The sequence below is a fragment of the Rattus norvegicus genome, chromosome 17 (genome assembly GCF_021556685.1).
Source record: "Rattus norvegicus strain SHRSP/BbbUtx chromosome 17, alternate assembly SHRSP_T2T, whole genome shotgun sequence".
NCBI classification, from domain to species: domain Eukaryota; kingdom Metazoa; phylum Chordata; class Mammalia; order Rodentia; family Muridae; genus Rattus; species Rattus norvegicus.
Genome location: NC_141550.1, coordinates 47641901 through 47664297, shown reverse-complemented (window position 1 = coordinate 47664297; position 22397 = coordinate 47641901). Strand labels below are relative to the sequence as shown.

Below are 22397 nucleotides of genomic sequence, written 5' to 3'. Positions count from 1 at the left end.
TCATCTACGTATCACACTGATATCACAGTTTTTTATCCTAAGATCTGGGATTTGGCATACGGTTCTTTTCTTGTTCATTTGCTTACTAGCTCCACCCACCCACTCTTTCCACTAGAAGTTAAATACCTTGGGAGTTGGATTTGGTGGATGGGATATTTTGAAATGGGGGTAGAACATTTTAATCACTTAAGTGTTCTGGGTTCTAGAGCAGTGTCTGGCACTGTGTATCTGTGCTAGGTGGTTTTATGTCAGCCTAACACAAGCCACAGTCATTGGAGAAGAGGGAGCCTTGATTGAGAAAATGCTTCCAAAAGATTGGGCTGTAGGCAAGCCTGTAGGGCATTTTCTTAACTAGTGACTGATTCCGGAGGACTGAGCCCTTTGTGTGTGTGGCCACCCCTCTGCTGGTGGCCCTGGGGTCTATAAGACAGAAGGCTGAGCAAACCATGGGAAGCAAGCCAGTAAGCAGCACCCATCCATAGCCTCTGCATCAGCTCTGTCTCATTATGATGTAGAAGTGTAAGCCAAATTAACCCTCTCCTCCCCAGCTTGCTTTATCATAGCAATAATAACCCCATTAAGGCAATATAATCTAGATAAATTAATGAAGTAATTATTCTTTGCTTTACTGTTGCCAAAAAAGAGCCCCCAAAAAGTTTATTCCACTTAAAATGGCTCCTCTGAGTGCTTCTAATTCAATGTCAAGTTTTCCCACTTGCCAAAAACAAAAAAAGCTTCAATTTTGCAAAGATGCAGATTTCTTCATTTTTCTAAATGTTTTTCATTAATGGTTACTGGCAATTACAGAACCTTATTTTCTTTTAAAATACTAAAAAAGGTAGCTATAAATCTTGTATCTCTCTGTGGTTGGAACTTAGAACTTTTAATAGAGTTAATTTAAACATATTTATAGACAAGATCTTACTGCATAGCCTTGGCTGGCCTGGAACTCACAGAGCTCTTCTTACCTCTGCCTCTAAACTTCTGGGATTAAATGGTGTGTAAAAATACAGACCATTCCTGTGTATTTTTTATTATTATTTTAATTATGTGTGTTCATGCATATGGGTTTGTGCATGTGAGTGCAGGTGCCTATGGAGTCTAAAAGAAGATGTCAGATCTGGAATTACAGGTTGTTGTGAGAAGCTCAGTGTAGGTGCTAGGAACTGGATTTAGGTCCCCTGCAAGATCAGAAGTGCTCTTTACTGCTGAGTTATCTATCTGGCCCCAGAATTTATGACTCTGGTTAGGTTAGGAATGACTGGCACACACAACTTAATGATACTTTGTCTCAAGATAACAGAAGGGCTTGAAGTTTGTTCAACTTTTAGAGCACTTACTCAGCATACCTAAGGTTAAATTAGCTGTGCAACTGGTGGGAGGTAGGAGGGTGACCCCAATAGTTTATAAAGACTTATCCATATGGCTAACACCCCTGTGTTTAGTTAGATTCAATACTGGAGGACAGTGTTGTGGACATTACCCCATCCTTACCCAGGGTTGGGCGGCTAAATAGCTATTTTTGTCTGGGTTGGGACCACTACACTGAATGGATAGACTTTCAGGTCCAAATGCCAGAAAAGGTTAGTTTTGCTTGTCTTTTGCCTAATCTGTTGTTGTGTTGTTTTCTTTCTTTTGTTCTGATTGTCCTTGTGTCTTTAGAACCATATTTGAGTTATCCAGTTTTCTCTGTCATTTAGGGCAAGCACCTTGTTCAGCTGACTTCTTTCTTTAGCCGCTTTTAGCCATCTGGGCTGAGATATGCCTCTGATATTCTCTCTAAAAGAGTTCTCTCACAACAGTCATTGGCTCAATCTCTTCAGCAGAATGTGTTGGGAACAATAAAATATTGGTCATGTTGTTTTACTTAATCCAATCTATTTTCTTTTACAAGCACAAATCATTATCTTTATGTATTTATTTTTTATTTTATTGTATGTGTATGTTCATGCAGGTATACATATCTGTAAGTGCATGTGTGACTGTGTGTAGGGTCCAGAGGACAATCTTAGGTGTCATTCCTCAGTAATCCCCACCTTGTTTTGTAAAAGGATCTTTCATTGTTGTGGGACTTGCCAAGTCCTTTGGGCTAGCTGTCTGGCCAGTGAGCCCAATGGTCTACCTATCTTCAACTGCTCTCACTACCAACCTTACCTTTCTTCTTTCTTTAAAAAAAATGTGTTCACAGATGAAACTGAGGCCCACTGAGCTGCCTCCTCAGCCTAACTATCTTCATTGCAGAAAGGAAGTGGAAACCGAAGAGAGAGAATTACCCTCTTAAATAAACATAGTTTAGTGGCAACATTCGGTAGTGAAAACAAACAGTTTGTTTGTATGCATTCTTCCATTTTGGCAAATGTTTCCTCCATGTCCTTCATCCTCATCTTCAACAACCTGACACATCTCCATTGTCCCTGCCCTTCCTTCTTTTTCACTCATACTTTCATTCATGGTGGCAGTCCTGTGAAGAGCTGCTGTGTCACATCAGTGACCCAGCCTGGTGGAATGGAATGTCCCAGATTTCTGAGCATTTTCCTTCTAGAGAGAGTTCTAGATTTTTGATCTTTTATCATCTTAAGCCTTCCTATACCAGTGAAGGAAGTCGACTGCAGAGTTCATTTGTTCGTGTAACTCTGCCAAGTCCTTCAGATGAGCTCCTGCCCTCCTAACTTGGATTTCAGATGATTGCTCTTCATCACACACCCTTTCCTAGTGATATCCAGTTCTTTCTCCCTGAATGCCTAATGAGTAGATTGTCCTTCTTTGTCAGAGAAGTCTCTACTTGTGTGCTTATGGCCTCCACCCTCTGTTGCTCTTTATTTTCTTCCTTTGAGGCCCATTTGTTCCCACCCCTTTGATCTGACCTGCTGTCTTTTCTCTAGGCTTCTGCAGCAACACAGGAATAAGAGTCTCTGTCTCAGTCATCGTCTTCCTGGTCACGTAATCTAAGTGCAAAGTTGAACTGAGCATGCAAACTTCAGAGTTTGTTGATTCTTCCTGAAAAGATCGGGATCATCAATGCTGGGAGAAAACAGACAATTCATAACTTTTATTTATGGCGGCTTTCCTGACTCAGGCCATGACAATGTCTTACACCAAGAGTTATGACCTCAAGACACCAGGAGAGAGAGAACATTGGTGGTACTCGGATACGTCTTGTACTCAGTAGTCATTGTGCTGCCCCTCTCACTTCTACTGCCACAGTGGAAGCTAGCTGTGAAGTGCTGAGCCCAGGGCAGAAGCAACAGAGTGTCACCTGTACCAGCACTAGATGCTCAGAGCACAGCAATGGCTAGAGCTGAGCTGCTCCTTTTACTGTGAAAGAATGACAGTGCGAGGTGTAATTATGTAAAGAACCAAAGCGTGACGATGACATTGACAATAAGAGTAAAACATGAAAGAAATCCATCATTGGTTTCAACCACTGCAAGCACAGTAACATATTTGATTTTGAAAAGATCCTTTGACACTTGACATTCCCATAGTCTCTTTGTACAGAAGAGGATTTATGAAGGATATGGAGAGCAGTGAATTAATTCCCTAAAGCTACATGGTTACAGAGTTTCTTATCTTTGTGTGTGTGTTGCTGGTGGTTTTTTTTATTTTTTATTTTTTTTTTTGAGACATGTTCTCATGTAATCTATGTTGGCCTCTAACATGCTAAGTAGCTGATGCTAGCTTTGAGCTTCTTCCTCCTGAGTACTTGGGTTCGAGGCATGTATTACCCTGACTGGCTGGTAGAAAGATTTTAAAGCCATTTAGGTAGTTCCAAACTCTGCATGTTAGCCCCAGTTTCATGTTATGCCCAATTGTATCCAACAACCAGAACTTTTGCGGGGGGGCTGAATTCAATTAAATATGCAGTACCATCTGGAGGCTGTTTTAATAAGAAGCAATATCAAACATTTGGACAAATTGTTTTTGGTAGACTTAGAACTATGTGGGGACACACATTCTAGTTCTACTAAGACAGCCTCTCTTGCTGTGCCAGCAGCCCTTCCAAAACAGGGGCAATAGTGCCAAATCTTGTAGGAAATAAGCCTTTCTGTTTTTTTGTCTCAAACTCCTGTATCATGGCAAGTGCCAGGGTTGAAGCAGGTGACTGGTGATTTGTGCGGTGGTCATAATCTTAGTCTCAAAGTGGTATTTTTTTATTTGTCCTATAATATTTCATTTAGAACATACAAACACAATAAAGAAATATTAATATGCACACATTTGAAGTGTTTAACAAATCAAAAATAAGGCTAGAAAACAAATGATGAACTGGAAAATATTTCTATTATGTAAAACTGAAATGGTTTTGCTACCAGTCTCTTCATCAGTATTCCAAGGGCCTGAGGATGTACCCAAGTTGCATCCTGCTTCCCGAGTTTAAACAAAGCCCTAGGTTTGATCCCCTGCATCCAGACACAAACCAAGGTGGCACACATTTGTAATTCCAGCATTGGGGAGGTGAAGGCATGAGAACCAGTAAATCATGGGTACATTTCCTTACTTAACATTTGATGCTAGCCTTGGCTGTATGAGCTATTCTGTAGTCAGAAAAGGTGGTAATCCCTTTTCCCCCAGCTCATATATTATAAGGTCAAAACAATAAATTTTGTAACTCTTGAGGAAATGGAGACTCCTCAAGTGTGAAGAATGCTTCAAAGCAGGCATCCCTTGATTTCATCTTTCGTTACTGGGTTTCAACATGTGGATTGCAACCCCTTTGGGAGTTAACAGCCCTTTGGTAGGGGTGGTCTATTAGACATACTGCATATCAGATATTAACATTGCCACTCATAGCAGTAGCAAAATTACAAAGTACAGTAAAGATAATTTTATGGTTAGAGGTCATCACAACACAAGGAACTTAGCATTAGTGTATGGGGAAACAAACCGAAGCCATTTTGAATAAATCTTCTGTTTTAGACAGGGATCAAATAAAAGTTCAAGTTCCCACAATCTCCCTGGGTAACTGAATCCTGGTGGGCAAGTTGAAACATAAATGCTAGTCAAGTCTGCCCCACCAAAGCTGAGTAAACCAACCAGGGCAAACGGGATAAACGAATCACAAAGAAATGTTCCCAGGAAAGTCCCCTATTCCTGAATCCTGATTGGTGAAAAAAATGTAGTTGTAACTTTGCACAGATATTTACAGCTTTTCACCACAACATTCTGTGACATTCTGGCTCCAGGAGTGGGGTCAGAGGCGGGTGGGAGGTGTCTTAGTTCAGCTCCAAAGTCTGTTCTGTGGCTCTGATCCATCAATATTGGCTTGATTACAACAAACCTTTCTTTTCTGCATTGACCTGGTATTTGAGTTGTGTTGGACCAAGTGAACCCCATAACATTAGGACAGTTGAGAACCGCTGTACAAGTTGGGATTAGACAGCCTTAAGCACTTCCAAGGAATAAAATGTACTGGATATCATGGCCTTGAGAGGACTGAGTTAGCCAGAGCCAGGCTGACTACATACAAGCTGCAAACGGGCAGTTTGGGAGACTAGACCTAAGCTTCTGTTTTCCAGAAATGAGAACCTGGATCTAGGAACCTGTGGCCAGCCAGCCACAGCCTTGGGCAGTTAATCCTGAAGCAAGCATAGGTAGCTAGAATGAGTAAGTAACTACTCTGGGAAGTCTCCAGAGCCTAAGCAGTTGTAAAATCAGTCAGACCCTTAGAGACAGAGCTGATGGATCAAGGTAAATGGGACATACATACAACTCACTGGAATTCCCATAACTGACAATAAAAGCTGGACCTGAGAGCCTATCAGGGGTCTCTATTCTCAATGGGGAGACTCTTGCATGCAGGAATTTCTGCTAAATAAACGCTCTTTGTTATTGCATATTATTTGAGTCTGGGGTATCATTCTTTGGCGAATCATGGATCCTTACAGCCTGTTACTTCCTAAGTTGGGTCATAAGTGAAAGCACTTTTTGTCCCTCTGTCTGTGTCTTACAGCTTGCTTGCTCTTGTGAAACAAGCCACTACATTGTAAGCTGCCCACATAGAACTCAAATGACCATCAATAGGGGTGGCTTCCAGTGTCAGTGCCCGCACCGAGAATCGAGAATCGGGCAAAAGCCTGCGGGATTAAAGATACACACAAGTTATTCGTGTTAAGCAAGAAAAGGAAGGGGCTCCTGTAGCTTTATCCACCAAATATATATCCCAAGTTAACCAGGTAGAATAATTCTGGGAAGCACAGTGGGAAACCCCACCTGGAGACTTTGGTAACAAAAGACCCACTATGTGTCCTGAATTTACTAGGGAGAAATCCAGGAAGACCAGCCTAAATCTCCAAAACAAAAGACTGGGAAGACAAAAGACAGGAAAGAATTGACCACCGCCCAGGTGTGTCATTACCGGGCCAAACTGCTCCTTTGTTAGGAACAAAAGTCTTCCACATGCATCAGCAGGGCTCAGCAGGGGTCAAACCCTGCAAAAGACCCAGATGGGTCTGACAAGGGGGCTGAAACATTGCAGGGAACCCAGGAGGCTCTGACAAGTCCCCTATTTCATTTTATTTTTTTTATTAAGCAAGTCTCCCTATATTAATTTCAGCAGTGCCTGAAACACTTTGATATATCAAGCCTCTTTCCCGTCTCTGGAAAATTCTGCCACTCTCAGAATTTCCTGCCTTAGGTGAGGCCTGGTCCCAAAGAGTTGCCCATCCTCAGCTAACTGCTTCTCGTGAAGGCTGAGCCCAATTTGGGCAGAAGGTTTGTCTCCTACCAAGGAGAACAACACCTGCTTAGTTGCTGCCCAGGACTAGAAGTGCTGTTGTGCATGTGATAAGAAGCACAAGGGCCCTAGGGCTGAAACTCAGAGGGCCATAACACCAAGGGCCATTGTCAAGCCGTTCCTGTAATAAAATTTAGAATTCCCAATCATCAGCAACTACTCCAGAAAGTTCACCACTGTGCTTGCCTAACAATAGATTGGGAGGAGGGTAACTCTAGACACTGCAGACACAATGGCTGCAGTAGCAATGACTGCTACAATAGCAGCAAAAATGCCAAAGTCTTTCCCAGGACAGTTCAGGATCGGTCATTCTTCTCTGGAACAACCGGCAGGCAATGGAACCTTGTCTGAGATCCACACAACCAGGGCAGAGTTCCCCAGTCTCCAGCAGCTTCATGCAGATGGCATTCCTGTGAAGCTACAGACTGCAAAATGGCAACACCAGTCACAGTGGCAACAGCCTCCAGGGAAATGAGGGGGGCAGGGGTAACAACTGGAGTCCAGTCTTCTCCAGCAAGCAGCAGTGCACAGAGGGTTGGAGCTCAGGCTGCGGTGGGACAGGACACTCGAGATGGTAACAATAACTGCAGCAACGCCAAAATCTCTGTGATGACAAAAGATGAGGGGGAATCCTCTATCTTCCTCCAAGGGCACAGGAATGACTCCAGGGACCCGAACCAGGAGAGCTGAATCTTCATGCTCCCAGGATCAGCATGTCTCACCAGCCACTCTGGCAGCTGGCACACTCCTGCAGCATCCTGTAGGAAAAACACAAACATGCGCTCTTCCCCATATAAAATACCTGGACAGGATCATGCCAATATGTGGGTCTTTCTATTTCACCTAGGCCTAGTTGTAGGGTACCATAAACACTCAGAGTGTTCCTTGGCATCCAAATTTTAAAATTGAAATAAAAAGAGCATTATTTAAATAATTGTATAGCATACAGGGATATAACTTCCCCTTTTTATGTTTTAAGATATTGTTAAGATATTATTTATTAAGATAAATCCTCAAGAATTAACACCATTATGTGATACAGAAAGAAATTGAGGTCACTGAGCACTTGTATTTATAATTTGATTTTTATACCAAATTATTGTCCCTGCCAGCGGGGACCCAGTTATTCAGGGTCCTGAAGGGGCGCTACCCTTGGGCCTAAATGGGGGGCGAGAGAAGAAGGAGACCAAGCAAGATTCTATTGTCAAGGTCTCGTCTATTGGGATGAACGTTACAGCTTTTAAGGCTTTCAGGTAGGGGGAGTGACCTTTGTGAAACATGAAGGAGGGGGAGAGGAGGGTATAGGCAGTGATAGCTGGAGGCAAAGAGGTCAGGCGATGAGGTCAGGTGGTGGAGACACCGGGTGTAGACTGAGGAGATAACTGATATCTGTTCGAGCTGAAGCATCCTTTGAATGTTATCTTCCCGTGCCGTAAATTCATGGGAGAGGCTTTCATTCAACAATCTTAAGACTTATGGCAGTCATCTTAGGGGTGAGTCTCTGTGGCCAAACAGCCCAGAGTCACCTAGTCACTTTGAGCCATGCAGTCAAAAAGCGGCTAGGCCCAAATCCAATATGGCTCCGTGCAAATTATTTTCTCTAGCATTGTTGTTTTGGTGATAAAAAGAATGAAATTGTTTGACTAATTGTTCTTATATAAGGCGTATAATCTGCCTGGTAATAAATTTATTGTGGCATTGCCCTCACTTGAGGGTTCAGGCAATTCAGTTTGAGTTCTTAAAAGGCCTATAAAGGAACAGTATTTAGTGCTCTTAACCACTAAGCCATCTCTCAAGCCCCTCACAAGCTTTATTCACCTAAACATAAGCATTAATTAGAAATGTCAAATCCTGTAAATATTGTCCAGATTCAGCCTTACTAGAAATCCCTGAGCTGGCAGGGCGAGGCTGGGAGTTGAGCATAAGCAAATGGAGTCTTCCTCTTTTCGTGAGGGTGTGCTATCAATTCCATTACCATTTCCAAAGAGCTAGGTATGATTCTATGGTTTTGTTTAGTTGCCTGAGCCAGAGCTCTAAAAGGATAGTGAGTTGTCAGACATTCACACTGAAATCATCACTCACTGATTTCATGTAGAAAACTTGCCTCTGATAAAGCATTAAGTAGTTGTAAAACTTAAGGGTTAGTAGTATCTAAAAAAAAGGAAAACTTTCAATTCTAAACCATAAGCCACACATTGGCTATTGGTATGTGAATTGAAAGCTTGATTTTTTAACATTTAAAAAACAGCAGCTACAGCACATAATTCAATAATCTGTGCTGAACAAGGGGAAACTCAAGAGAATAAACAAATGATCCAATCATATATGTAGCCTTTTCATTAGATAAACCACCTATAAATACAGTAAGCGCATTTCTTTTGGGTTGCATGCACAAATTTACTGGAAATACAAAAGCATGCAAAGAGTAAAATTATCAATTTTGCCTGAAAAATTTGTATATGTGATAGGCCAAATATTAGTATTTTGTAATAACCAATTTAATTGCTGTTTGGAATAAGGTATGTTTCACCAGGTTTCTTTTTAAAATATTTTCATGTCCTACAATTGCCAGGACATAAACAATTGCATAAAAACAATCTTCTAAATCTATCTTGAAATGGCAGTTGGAGTAAGCAAACAGGCTGTAATGCTCTCACAAGTTCTAAAACCTCATCAATCCTTTATAAATCCTGTAACAATCTCTGCCTTTTTTAAAAATTACAAATAAGTTTGAGTTAGTCAATGTAACACTGGCAATCCTTAACCACAATCTTTAAGTTCTCCTTGTAACACCAGAGCATAACCACAACTTTGGAAAGCAAAACTCAACCTCCAAACAATCTAGCCTCCAAAATCCAGTCTCCAAAACGCCGAGTTTATCCTTCATGCTACAAGGTTTGACTGCCAATTCCCACATATGAACACACAATGGCGCAGTCTCCAATATTTCCACAGTGAGACATTGCCTTAAAATCTTTTAGAAGCCTGGTTTCTAGGATAAGAATTCCATAAAAATATTATCTCAATTTAGACCTGTTTCCCTAGGTTGGCTCTTGCCACATGCTGTCTAGAATGACTCCGTCCAAATTACCAGTTTTATGCCAACTTTCTGTTACCAATGTTATAATTTTTTAACCATATCCAATAACTTAAAAGCCAATAGTCCATAACCAAGGCATGTAGAGCATATTTATACATTTAAAACCAACTAGAAACAAAATTGAAGTGGCTACACATATCTTTAATATTTAGACCAAACACCATTTTTACTTTTTCTAGCTGTGATTTTAAGAGAAGCACCTTGTCACCTGCTAAGTCTAGTAATAAGTCAGGGATTTTTCTAAGAGAAACAGCCATCAGCTGCTTTACCATAGAAGCTGAGGAGCTACTGGTGCCTTTAAGATCAGCTTGTGCAGACGCTCAGCCCCCAGGCAGCTTCTCCAGCTGACCTAGCTCCTAGCTACAGGTGCAGGGCTCCAAAGACTGATTGAAACTGCTTTTTATTCATTTGTTCCTTTTTTGAAACGAGTTAAAACCAAGTCAAGGTGTGAATGACCAGCAGATAAAGTTTTTACCATTTTTTCTTTTGAATGTGAAACATAAAACACTTAGGCAACGAGAAACAAAAACCACAGACATAAACTGACAGACATGGATGACTTGGTGCACCAAGGACAGACAATAGACATAGAGGGAAAAAACTAGATGGTGTCCCACCGAAGGGACCCAGATATCCTACCTATGGAACCCAGAACCAGAAATAAACATTTCTCCAATAGGAGCCAGCAGAGAGGTAGGACTTCTTCTGCCTTCCCTCTGTTCCTAGGAGAGCTCTGAAAAAGTTTTTCTCTTTCTCCAAAGCATCTGCAGAGAGTCTGGGAGGACTGTTTTTCCCAAACCCATTCTTTCTCATGTCTAGGGTGTAAACTATCTCTAGTCAGGGTTCAAAGACTAAAACATAACTCTAAAAGAACGCATACACAAAAACACTTTACCATTACCTTGTCCCTTTCTTATTACAAGTTTTACCCACACTAGCCCAAATCATCGAGGCCTTTTCTAGCCCATCTTACCCCAATACATCCCTGCTTCTTCGCCAGCTTCCCGGGATGTCCCATCAGGGGACCTTGTCTTCCCGATCTCAGTGGAACCTCCACTCCAGACCACAGCTGCTAGAATACCCAACATCTTGTCAAACCCAGTTCAGCGATTATGACAAAGCCGATCCTTTCATACTCCAGCCATAACAACAGCTAACCCTTCTGCTGGTGTGGCACGTGTAGCTTCCAGAGGGAAGCTGAAAGTAAGGGACTGGCTAGGCCACCCTGTTTTTAGCATTCTGGCCCTCAGAAATCGAAAGATAATAAATATTTTAAACAGTGAGGTTTTAGTTATATAAATTATTCAGATGGGTAGCATTAATGTTTAAGAATGATGAATTGGTGATAAGAAAATGTAAAGAGATGGCTGAGGGTGGCACATGCCTTTCATGTCAGCACTGAGGAGGCAGAGGCAGGCAAATCTCTGCGATGAGGTCAGCCTGGTCTATAGAATTCCAGGGCCACAGAACCTGTCTCAGAAAACAAGAAGCAAAAAGAAACTGTAAAAAGTGATGGAAGTTAAGTTGGGTTAGTGGCTGGATTTGAGGAGGATCTTGATGCCTCTGTGAAGGTTATGCTTGCCTTGAGATTGCTTAGTCTCTACTTGTGAACTGTTTGGCTTTTGTGGTGTTTTAAAACCAAAACTTAAAAAGAAAAGTTTACTGTGTGTGGTTGCTCTCACCTTTAAGCTGGAGGCAGAATTCAAGGCAAAGTTGGCCTACCACAGTGAGTTCTAGGACTGCAGGGGCTATGTAGAGCGAGCCAGTCTCAAAAAACAGACAAACAAACAAACAACAATGAAATCTCTGAAAAAATAAGTATAAACCTATTTTATAAAATGGGAATTTCATAAATTCAAAAAATAGAAGTTCTGAGATAATACATGGCTATTTTATATTAGCATAAATTTCAGTGTATTTTTAAAAGTTTATGATTATTTAATAATTTTGCAGTTAGTAGTTTTTAAAAACGATATTTTGGGGAGGGGGAAGGGTTAGGGGGTTGTTGGCCCGGAAACTGGGTAAGGGAATAACACTCGAAATGTAAATAAGAAATACTTAAGTTAATAAAAACAAGTAATAAAAAAAATAAAAAAAACAAAAAAAACCGATTTTTTTTGAAATTTTATACATGCATGCACTGTATCTTGATCTTAACCCCCGCCCCCATCTAAATCTCCTCGGAAATGCCCTTCCCCTAATGCACGTGCCTTCCATCTTCATGATTTTTAAAAAATATTATTTATTTACCCTTTGATTTAATTTGTTCCCTATATACACGTGGTTGTGAGTCATCCGCTGGGGAATGGGCAACCTAGTGATCACTCCATCCAAAAAAATGTGACTCTCCCCCAGCAGTCAGTCATCAGCTGGGATTGCAGCCTCTGCAGTCCCCTCCCCAATCTGTGCTGGTATTTTTAAGTGCCTTGATCTTGCGCAGGTAACCACAACTGCTAAGCATCCATGCTGTGGCCAGAAGACTGTGTTTCATAGCAGCTCCTCCCCCCACCTTATCATCTATTCTTACATTCTTTTTGACTGTTCTAACAAGATGTTTGCTCAGCCTGGAGGAAGGGAAGTTAGTAATCCTAAGACTGATAAGTTAATAGTAAATGAAAGCATAATTAGAAAATGGAGTTTGCAAGATTCTAGCCATTCTTAGTAGAGCCAAAATACATGTGAAAATTAGCCTGTTTCATGATGTACACAGTATGTAAGCAGTAATGATTCCAGTCTGGTATGACGGTTCTCGTGTGTGTGCACTTTGACCTTTTATTTTTCAGCACTCATGGTAATGTTGATTTCTAAAAGAGGGACTGGTATACACGTATGAATGGGAATATCAAAATGAAATTAAAGTCATAAAATGAAGTAAAGAAAGGACTTCAACTTTATCAGGATCTCCTTTTCTTCTCCTTACTTCTTTTCTATCTATTCTTGATTTTTTAGTTTTTCTTACAGTGGCCAGGAAGGAATTCCCCAGGAGAAATTGCATTAAACCAATCAAACCAGGCACTTCGCTCACACCCTAGCAACAGGGGGTGCCAAGCCAACTACAGTGAAGTCAAATAGAGCTTAGTAAGATTTAATATGCTGGAACCACGCCCATGGACTAAGCAAATGAGACTTAGTTACATATAAAGAAGCTAGACTTGAATTCACAACTACGTATAGTACCTTCATATTTAAATAAAAGGCAGACTGATGAGGATGGGATTTGAACCCATACATGCAGAGCACAATGGATTAGCAGTCCATCACCTTAACCACTCGGCCACCTTGTCAAAGCATACCAAGGTATCTATCACGTGGCTCGGCCAGAGTTTTGAGGCACCTGGCCACAATGTAGCGCTCACTGGGGGCAGTGTGGACATATGGCTTGTGTGTAGAGGAATGACCTAGACGGGAAGAAAATGTGAGGGGCGAAAAGCCCCAACAACAGAAACAACAACAACAAGGAACTGGGATGTGCTTGCTTTCGCTGTATTCCGAAAAAGTAGTCCTCTGACCTGGAACATCCGGCAGGAACATCCTAGGCGGTCCCTCCCAGTAGAGGTCGGAGGATGTGGCCGTACAGGAGACTATGGTGGGTGTGACAAGGGTGGTCGTGACAGAGGTGGGCCCAGGCCTCGCTGGCAGACGGCGCCCCCTGGAGCCCATGACGTGTGCTGGTTTCCACCCAGATGACTCAGCACGTATCTCTGGGAGCTAGTTCCTGGGAAAGTGGTCCCTGGATCAGAGTAGACCGTACTCAGCATCCTCTCTATTTTCTGCTTACTAGGACTTGATCCCTGGGCTCTTCTCCCAGGCTGTTGGCACTAGAGATTTCTGGCTTGTCTAGCTCGCTTTGATTTTACAAGGAACGTGGTGCTTGAGAAAGCATGGGCACTCACATGCACACAGATGCACACATGCACGCGTGCATGAAGAGAGGAACCGGCAGGGGAAGGAGATGAAAGGAGGGATGATTCTGGAAAGGAAAGACGTGGATATTACTATTTTCGATGTTTTTGTTTGTGATAGGAATTGAATAATAAATAGAGTAGAGATAGATAAACATGGATAGGGATTACTGACTAATCCAAACCGTAAATGTCCCCTTGAAAATGAGTTAAAAGCAAATTGTTTTTTGTATTGCTTTTTGTTTTGTTGAGACAGGATGTAGCCTGGACTGAACTCAAACTCATTACAGCCCTCTCGCTTCCCAGTGCTGGAGCCACTGAACTACTCCCTGGTGTTTCCTTCCTTCCTTCCTTCCTTCCTTCCTTCCTTCCTTCCTTCCTTCCTCCCTCCCTCCCTTCCTTCCTTCCTTCCTTCTGAGAGAGAGAGTTTTAAATTAGCCCAAAACTCAGCAACAGGATCTGACTCAGGAAGACAGATGGTTAAAAATGCAGGAGGACTGGTGCTGACTCACTGACCCTCCGGATGTCACCAGACGTGAGTAAATGAGTGACCTGTTCTGTTCTGCCCCTGTGATGTTTGTTCAAGCCCCCATTGTGCCCTACAGATAATGTTCCAGCCATTGTGTCCTGCAGATAATATTTCAAGAAACCAGGGCCAAAGCCTAACCAGATGTGTATCAGATGCAGATGCTTTGTCAACTCTGACAAACATTTACCCTAAAGGACAGGAATCAAGATCTGTGCTCAGGAGAATGAAGGCTTGACCTTTCCCCTGATTTAAACCCTAGAGTCTTAAGAACAGTCCTGTGGCTTTGAGAGTTTCCCCTTATGACATTTTTGGTATTTCCTTTTGACGTCCCCTCATCTCCTGGGGCTTGTGACTTCTTCCTTTAAATAGCTCTTCTCCCAGCTGCTCAGGGTCGACCCCTCTGTCTCCTGTGTGGGATATGTGTCGACCCGGAGCTCCGAAATATACCTTGCCTCTACGTATTACATCAAGACTGGTCTCTTGTGTGTCTGGGGTCCGCAACTTCCCGAGACTTGAGTGAGGGTCTCCCTTTGAGGATCTTTCACTTCCTTCCTTCCTCCCTCCCTCCTTCCTCTCCCTCCTTCCTCTCCCTCCTTTCCTTCCCTTCTTTTTAAGATTTATTTACATTTATTTATTTGTTTATTCACTTGTTTATTTTTGTGAGTGTAAATATGGGGGTATATATGTATATACGTGTGGATACCTGAGAAAGCAAAAAAAGGGGGGAAAGGAGGTGTGGGATCCTCTGGAGTTAGAGTTACAGGCCACATGACGTGGGTGCTGGGAACTGCACTCGAGTCCTATGGAAAAGTACTAGGATTACAAGCACTTGTTGAATGCTTGACAAAAACAAAACAAAGCAACAACCACGACAACTAAAACTCCAAGCAAGGGCTCTGGACTCTACTCAGGTCCTGATGCTTGAGGCAAGCAGTTTACTAATGAGCCATCTGGCCAACTGATCCCCACCACACTTCTTGTTGGTATTTATTATTTGTTGAGCTGCTATCTGCCTTTTCTTCCACTGAGACCAGATGCAGAAGCTGGGATCTATATGATGTTATCAGGTGGGGCTGGACTCCCCACAACCCTTGATCTCTGCATTGTTTTTGTTTTTTGTTTGTTTGTTTTGTTTTGTGATTGTTCCTATTTGCTATAAAGAGAGGCTTCTTTGATGAAAGGTGTTACTTGCGCTGACCTGTGGATATAAAGATAAGATTTTATTTATTTATTTATTTATTTATTTATCTATTTATTTATTTATTTATTTGTAGAGCGTCGGCGCCTGCACCGACACGGTACCGAGAATCGGGCGAAAGCCTGCGGGATGAAAGAAACACACACACACACACACACACACACACACACACACACACACACACACACAGGTTATTGTGTCAAGCCAAGAGAGGAAGAGAGAGAGAGAGAGAGAGAGAGAGAGAGAGGAAGGAGAGCAGAAGAGACTCCTGTAGCTTTATTCACCACTTATATACCCAAGTCTCCAGGTAGAAAATATCTGGGAAGCACAGTGGGAAACCCTGGCTCATGACTTCGGTGACAAAGACCAACTATGAGACCTGAATTAATTAGGGAGAAATCCGAGAAGACCAGCCTAAATCTCAAGGATAAAGGCTGAGGAAGCAAAAGGCAGAAGTAAATTGACCACCACCCAGGTGTGGTCCAGGTGTGTCAGTTCCACCTGCATCAGCCGGGCTCAGCAGAGGTCATGCAGTGGAGACACCGGGTGTTTACTACTTGGTCTTTTCTTCCTGTGCCATAAATACATGGGAGAGGCCTCTGTCCAACAATCCCATGACTTTATGGCAGTAATCTCAACTGTGGCCATACAGTTACAAAGCGCCCAGGCCCAAATCCAATATGGCTCACTATAGTAGAGGTAGTGCATTTATATAAGAAGCCAACATACCAGGTGAATTTAGGACAAGCCATGTTTTCCTTTTTTTTTTTTTTATTAACTTGAGTATTTCTTATTTACATTTCCATTGTTATCCCCCTAACCCCTCCCCTTCCCCTTCTATATGGGTGTTCTCCTCCCCATCCTTCTCCCATTATTGCCCTCCCCCCAACAATCACGTTCACTGGGGGTTCAGTCTTAGCAGGACCAAGGGCTTCCCCTTCCACTGGTGCTCTTACTAGGCTATTCATTGCTACCTATGAGGTTGGAGCCCAGGGTCAGTCCATGTATAGTCTTTGGGTAGTGGTTTAGTCCCTGGAAGCTCTGGTTTGTTGGCATTGTTGTTCATATGGGGTCTTGAGCCCCTTCAAGCTCTTCCAGTCCTTTCTCTGATTCTTTCAACAGGGGTCCCGTTCTCAGTTCAGTGGTTTGCTGCTGGCATTCGCCTATGATTTTGCTGTATTCTGGCTGTGTCTCTCAGGAGAGATCTACATTCGGTTCCTGTCAGCTTGTACTTCTTTGCTTCATCCATCTTGTCTAATTGGGTGGCTGTATATGTATGGGCCACATGTGGGGCAGGCTCTGAATGGGTGTTTCTTCTGCCTCTGTTTTAATCTTTGCCTCCCTATTCCCTGCCAAGGGTATTCTTGTTCCCCTTTTAAAGAAGGAGTGAAGCATTCGCATTTCGGTCATCCCTCTTGAGTTTCATGTGTTCTGTGCATCTAGGGTAATTCAAGCATTTGGGCTAATATCCACTTATCAATGAGTGCATACCATGTGTGTTTTTCTGTGATTGGGTTACTTCACTCAGGATGATATTTTCCAGTTCCTTCCATTTGCCTATGAATTTCATAAAGTCATTGTTTTTGATAGCTGAGTAATATTCCATTGTGTAGATGTGCCATATTTTCTGTGTCCATTCCTCTTTTGAAGGGCATCTGGGTTCTTTCCAGCTTCTGGCTATTATAAATAAGCAAGCCATGTTTTCGAAAATGGTGTGCCCCTTGCTTGATACTGAGTTAAAAAAAAACATATATTATGCCCTATTGAAAATTACACAGAATCCAAGGCATGCCACAGGGTTGTTGTGAAGGAAGAGGTTAACCCTCCCCTGGGATCATGGCGAAGTGTGCTCTGACCAACAAAGGGAGGGGGGCTTACCAGTTCTCCAAAGTTTGGGCTAGCAAGCATTGGATCTCCATGTGGTAGCAGAGGGATGCAAACCTGCAGTTTCTCAATCTGAGTCTCAGCACCATATGATGTGTTTATATAAAGAGAGGGGAGGGCTGGAGAGATGGCTCAGTGGTTAAGGGCACTGACTGCTCTTCCAGAGGTCCTGAGTTCAAATCCCAGCAACCACATGGTGGCTCACAACCATCTGTAATGAAATCTGATGCCCTCTTCTAGTGTCTGAAGACAGTTACAGTGTACTTATAGATAATAAATAAATAAATTTAAAAATAATAAAGAGAGGGGAAATACGTTCTGGTGGAGGTATGGTGAGGTATGAGGGAAGGAGGTACCTCCTCTGGCATTCTCAGCAGACTGTTAATTATATATAAAACATGCATCATTATATACTAGACTTATGAACAAAACCATTAACAGTATTGAAAATTATAGTTGTTCTTATGGGGAGCCAGGTTGAACCATTGTAGTGAACCGCTTTGTAACTGCATGGCCACAGTAAAAGTCAAGGGATTGTTGGACAGAGGCGTCTCCCATGTATTTACGGCACAGGAAGAAAAGACCAAGTAATGAACACCCAGTGTCTCCACTGCATGACCTCTGCTGAGCCCGGCTGATGCAGGTGGAACTGACACACCTGGACCACACCTGGGTGGTGGTCAATTTACTTCTGCCTTTTGCTTCCTCAGCCTTTATCCTTGAGATTTAGGCTGGTCTTCTCGGATTTCTCCCTAATTAATTCAGGTCTCATAGTTGGTCTTTTGTCACTGAAGTTACGAGCCAGGTAGTCACGAGCCAGGTAGTCACGAGCCAGGGTTTCCCACTGTGCTTCCCAGTTATTTTCTACCTGGAGACTTGGGTATATAAATGGTGAATAAAGCTACAGAAGACTCTCACTCTTCTTCCTCACTCTTCCTTCTGCTCTCTCACTCTTCCTCTCTCTCTCTCTCTCTCTCTCTCTCTTCCTCTCCTTCTCTCCTGGCTTGACACGATAACCTGTGTGTGTGTGTGTGTGTGTGTGTGTGTGTGTGTGTGTGTGTTTCTTTCATCCCGTAGGCTTTCGCCCGATTCTCAGTACCGTGTCGGTGCTGGCGCCGACACCAGGTTATAAGGTAATATAATCCACTGAAAATAATCTGACTTCATTTTATAAAGCATCAAGCACTGGTGCCACTTTTAGTTGAAAAACTGTCTGAAATGGACATGGTTGCCTGCCTGAGTTGTTACATAGCTCCATGTAAAGCATGCCCTTTAAAGTAGTTTCCAGTGATGACTCGAAATCTACTCAGGAAGGTCACCTCCTTCATCCCCTGCTACAGTTTAAATTTATAGTCAAAAATAATTAAATTATTATAATAGTGAAAGACCCCCCCCGAATGGGAATACCCTCACTCAAGTCTCGGGATGATGCAACCCCCCAAGAATTCACACAAGACCATCCTTGCTGTAATCACATGAAGTTTATCTCTACACTGGGGTCGAGACTCGTATCCCATGCAGGGGCAGTGGAGTTCCACCCTGAGAGGCTGGGAGAAAAGGTATTTAAAGGGAGAAACCACAACCCAAGGGGGCAGGGGTGGTGTCATTGGAAAATCACAAGAAGCTTCCTGTCTCTCAAGATTATTTAACTTTGTGTTCCCTTTAGTTCCTAGGAGAAGTTTCCTGCTTCTCAGGGTTGTTCTCTTAGGATTCTAATTTAACTTTATGGTCAGTTAGTTCCTGGGAGAAGCTTTCTATTATCTTTACTAGGTCGGGAATCACATATCTAAGGGCCTTATCTTAAGTCCTTTTATCTAGTTCCTGGGAGAGCAGGCTCAAGAAATGTGACCTTTTACCTACTTACAGATAGAGGGCAGGGTCTGGAATTTGAAGTATTTAGGGCTTCTTAGGGGTGAGATAGCATTTTTAAACTTCTGACTTCTTAGCTGCATTTTTTATTCTTTCAATAGGTATCACAAAGCTTACCACAAATCTGATTTGGGTCCTCAATAACATTAAGGCAGAGATCCCAGGAAGATAGGAAACCCTAGACCCAAGCCAGAAACCCATAAAAGTGTTTGTTCTTTAAATGAAGGTTTTGAAGAACATCTGAACATCTATTTACTTTTTGTTTTATGTGCATTGGTATTTTGCCTGCAAGTATGTCTGTGTGACAGCGTCAAATCTTGGAGTAATAGTTAGTTTCAAACTGCCATGTGAGTGCCAGGAATTGACCCCGGGTCCTCTGCAAGAGCAGTCAGCACTCTTAACTGCTGAACCAGCAAACATTCATTAAAAACAAAAACAAAACCACGCAGATTCTGGATCTCTAACTACGTTTTTAATCAACACTTATTTGAAAATATTAGTTAGAGTTGTTCATGCTTATTGATATGCCTGGTGCTTTATTACACTATGGGTTGTGAATTCCAGTTCATACCATATGTAATGCATGGGCACAAATAGTAATCATTCATTTTGCAGTGCAGCAAACTGAGGCTGAAAGGTAGTACCTAATGTACCTACTCATGAGGCTGCATCATCCCAGGCTTGGGTACAAGCCAATGTTCACACAGAGTTTCTGCCAGTAATCTTGAAGAAAACAAAACAAAACAAAAACAAACAAATAAAAAGCCAAAGATAGGCACAGTGGCACACACCCGTAACCCTCAAACTTCTGTTCCAGAAGTAAAAGCTGGAAGACTTCAAATCCCTCTCAATTGTAAAATGTGTTTGAGGCCAGGCCAACCTCCATTACATGAGACTGTTCCAAAAGAAACACACACACACACACACACACACACACACACACACACACACACACACACACACGGCAAAGATGACTGCTGATAGGAAGCAGAGAAAGGGAAGAGGGGTATAAAGCATTTCAAGTTCACGGGTCAGTCCTGATTGCTTTAGTTCTGAGTGAAGGTTAATCTTCATTATCAGCCTACCTAACTTACAGTCATGGAAGAGACACATCTCTGGGTGCTCAGTGAGAGTTTCCAGTGGGTTTTAATTGAGGGGGGCAGGACCTGCCTGGATGTGGGTAGCAACAGAATAAAAAGGAAAAAGGAGCTGAGTATCACCGTCTCTGCATCCTGTCTGCTGATGAATGTGACCAACTCTCCCACTATACAGCTGCCATGCTTCCTGATGAGCTGGACTAAGTTCAAGGTGGGAGACAAAATGAGCCCTTTCTCCCTTCTACTCCTTTATCAGGAGTTTAGCTTAGCAATGAGAGCTAGTTGTGCACCTGTGCAGTTTGATATATAGCCTATGGGCGAGTACTGAGGTTGGAGTAGTTAACTGTGACAGTGTAAAATCCTGTCAATGCTGAAAGTGTGCAAACTTAACACAGAACTCTGAAAGCTGAAGGCTGGGGGAAGGGCTATGGTTGTAAGTAGAGGGAAGTCAGCAATCTCCCAAAGGCAGTCATAGAAAAGAAAGATCTAGCATCCCTCAGCACCTCAGACAAAGAGTGGGACTTCATAATAACAGGACCTTGTATCAAGAGCTTGAAAGGAGGAGCCTGAAGACTTACAAGAAGGTTAAAGCAGTAATGACAGTGGTCCCCCTAAATGACCAGCCTCACCCAAGACTCCGTGGCAGTGATTATTCTAATTTGATCAGTAAACAATGTGTTGAGACATCACACTGCACTCCACAAATGTATTTGTCTTTGCACATTAGTTAAAAATTACTACTCAACAAAAAATATAAGAAAATCAACTCTGATAAAAATCAAAGCAACTTTAATGTGTTAAAAGACTGAGAAAACAGGCATGGGTAAATCTAGCTGCCATGACAATGAGGAATGCGGTGACATGGCAGCTGCAGTACCATAACTGGTGTGAGGGTTGACATTGTCCTTAGCTTAGAGCCCCAGTGCATTGAGTAGGCATTACTAGAGATTCCAAACTCATAAACTGCAATTACCTATGGTCTCATGTAATGCCCAGGAAGACTTCTGGATCAACAGCAGTTCATCCAGATCTATTCCCAGTTTCCTCAGAGGCCCTGAGGACACTTGGTGGGAAGGTAGCCCTCTCCTGAACCGTTCTAGATATCATCCCATAGTTGCTCTAGAGTACAGTCTGACTGCATCCAGTTGGTGTACACACTTTGTTCAGACCATAGGCTCTTTGAGTCTTTGGGTCAGTATTATCATCGGCACCAAGAGTGAAGCACTGTTAGGGTGGGTTTGGTGTTAAGGTGAATAACCCTCAGGAACTTTGTAAGCAGTGAAATTATCAGAATAACTTGAGTTTTAAAGGGACACCTCTGGAGTATAAAAATATGTGGATCAAGGACCTAGAGACAAGTCATAAAACAGGTCTTTGCTATATTCATTATAAAAGAAAAATCACAGTTACAAAAGGCATTGCAGAAGAATGGTCTCTAGCTCTGAAAGATGCTAATGATAATGTAGTTAAGATGGGGTTGTTTTGATTCGTACTGATTTTTGTTTTGCTTTTGGAGTATTCTAGAATTTTATTGGGTTGGGGTTTAATCAGGGTCTCCTTATGGGATCATGACCAACCTAAAACTCACTATGTAGCCCAAGCTGGTAGTGAAGTCACAGTAATCCTCCTGCCTCACCCTTCATGTTCTGGGGATTAAAGATGTGACCCACCATTTCTGGTTATCATTTATTTATTAATTATTTATATGTACAAGTGCTCTGTCTGCGTGTACACTTACATGCCAGAAGATGGCATCAGATCTGTTTAGAGATGGTCATGAGCTACCATTCTTGACACAATTATTTTAATAATTATATACCAGATATGCAAGATGGGGAGAGGCTAAGGAAGGTGAAGGTTTGAAGAATTTACTGACAGAAATGTTAACAAAATAAATAGAAAGTGCATGGAGCTATTCAACTCATTTCAACACATGCTGAGATTCAAAATACATAAAATAGATATACATTTGAACATGTAATTTAATTTTACTAATATGGAAGTCAGGGGAATAAATCTGTTTGGTAATTTCAAATATTTATCTTCTCCCACACATATCACTTAATGTACAAGGTGTCCCATTAA

At 42.2% G+C, this 22397-nt stretch overlaps 1 protein-coding gene and 1 non-coding gene across 5 annotated transcripts in view; one reads left to right on the top strand and one right to left on the bottom strand.

Annotated features, from left to right (window-relative positions):
* The window catches only part of H2bc9 (H2B clustered histone 9), a 58025-nt gene that overhangs the window by 2163 nt on the left and 33465 nt on the right, over window positions 1-22397 (top strand). The window contains 1 exon segment of one of the 4 annotated variants that reach the window (NM_001408643.2): window positions 2883-5834. The exons of the other annotated variants lie outside the window; for them this stretch is intronic. Coding sequence (NP_001395572.1) covers window positions 2883-2949 — 67 coding nt within the window. The 3' untranslated portion in view covers window positions 2950-5834. 4 annotated transcript variants of the gene reach the window in all.
* Window positions 13036-13117, bottom strand: Trnas-gcu9 (transfer RNA serine (anticodon GCU) 9). Its single transcript has one exon. It is a non-coding gene; the product is annotated as a tRNA-Ser (tRNA).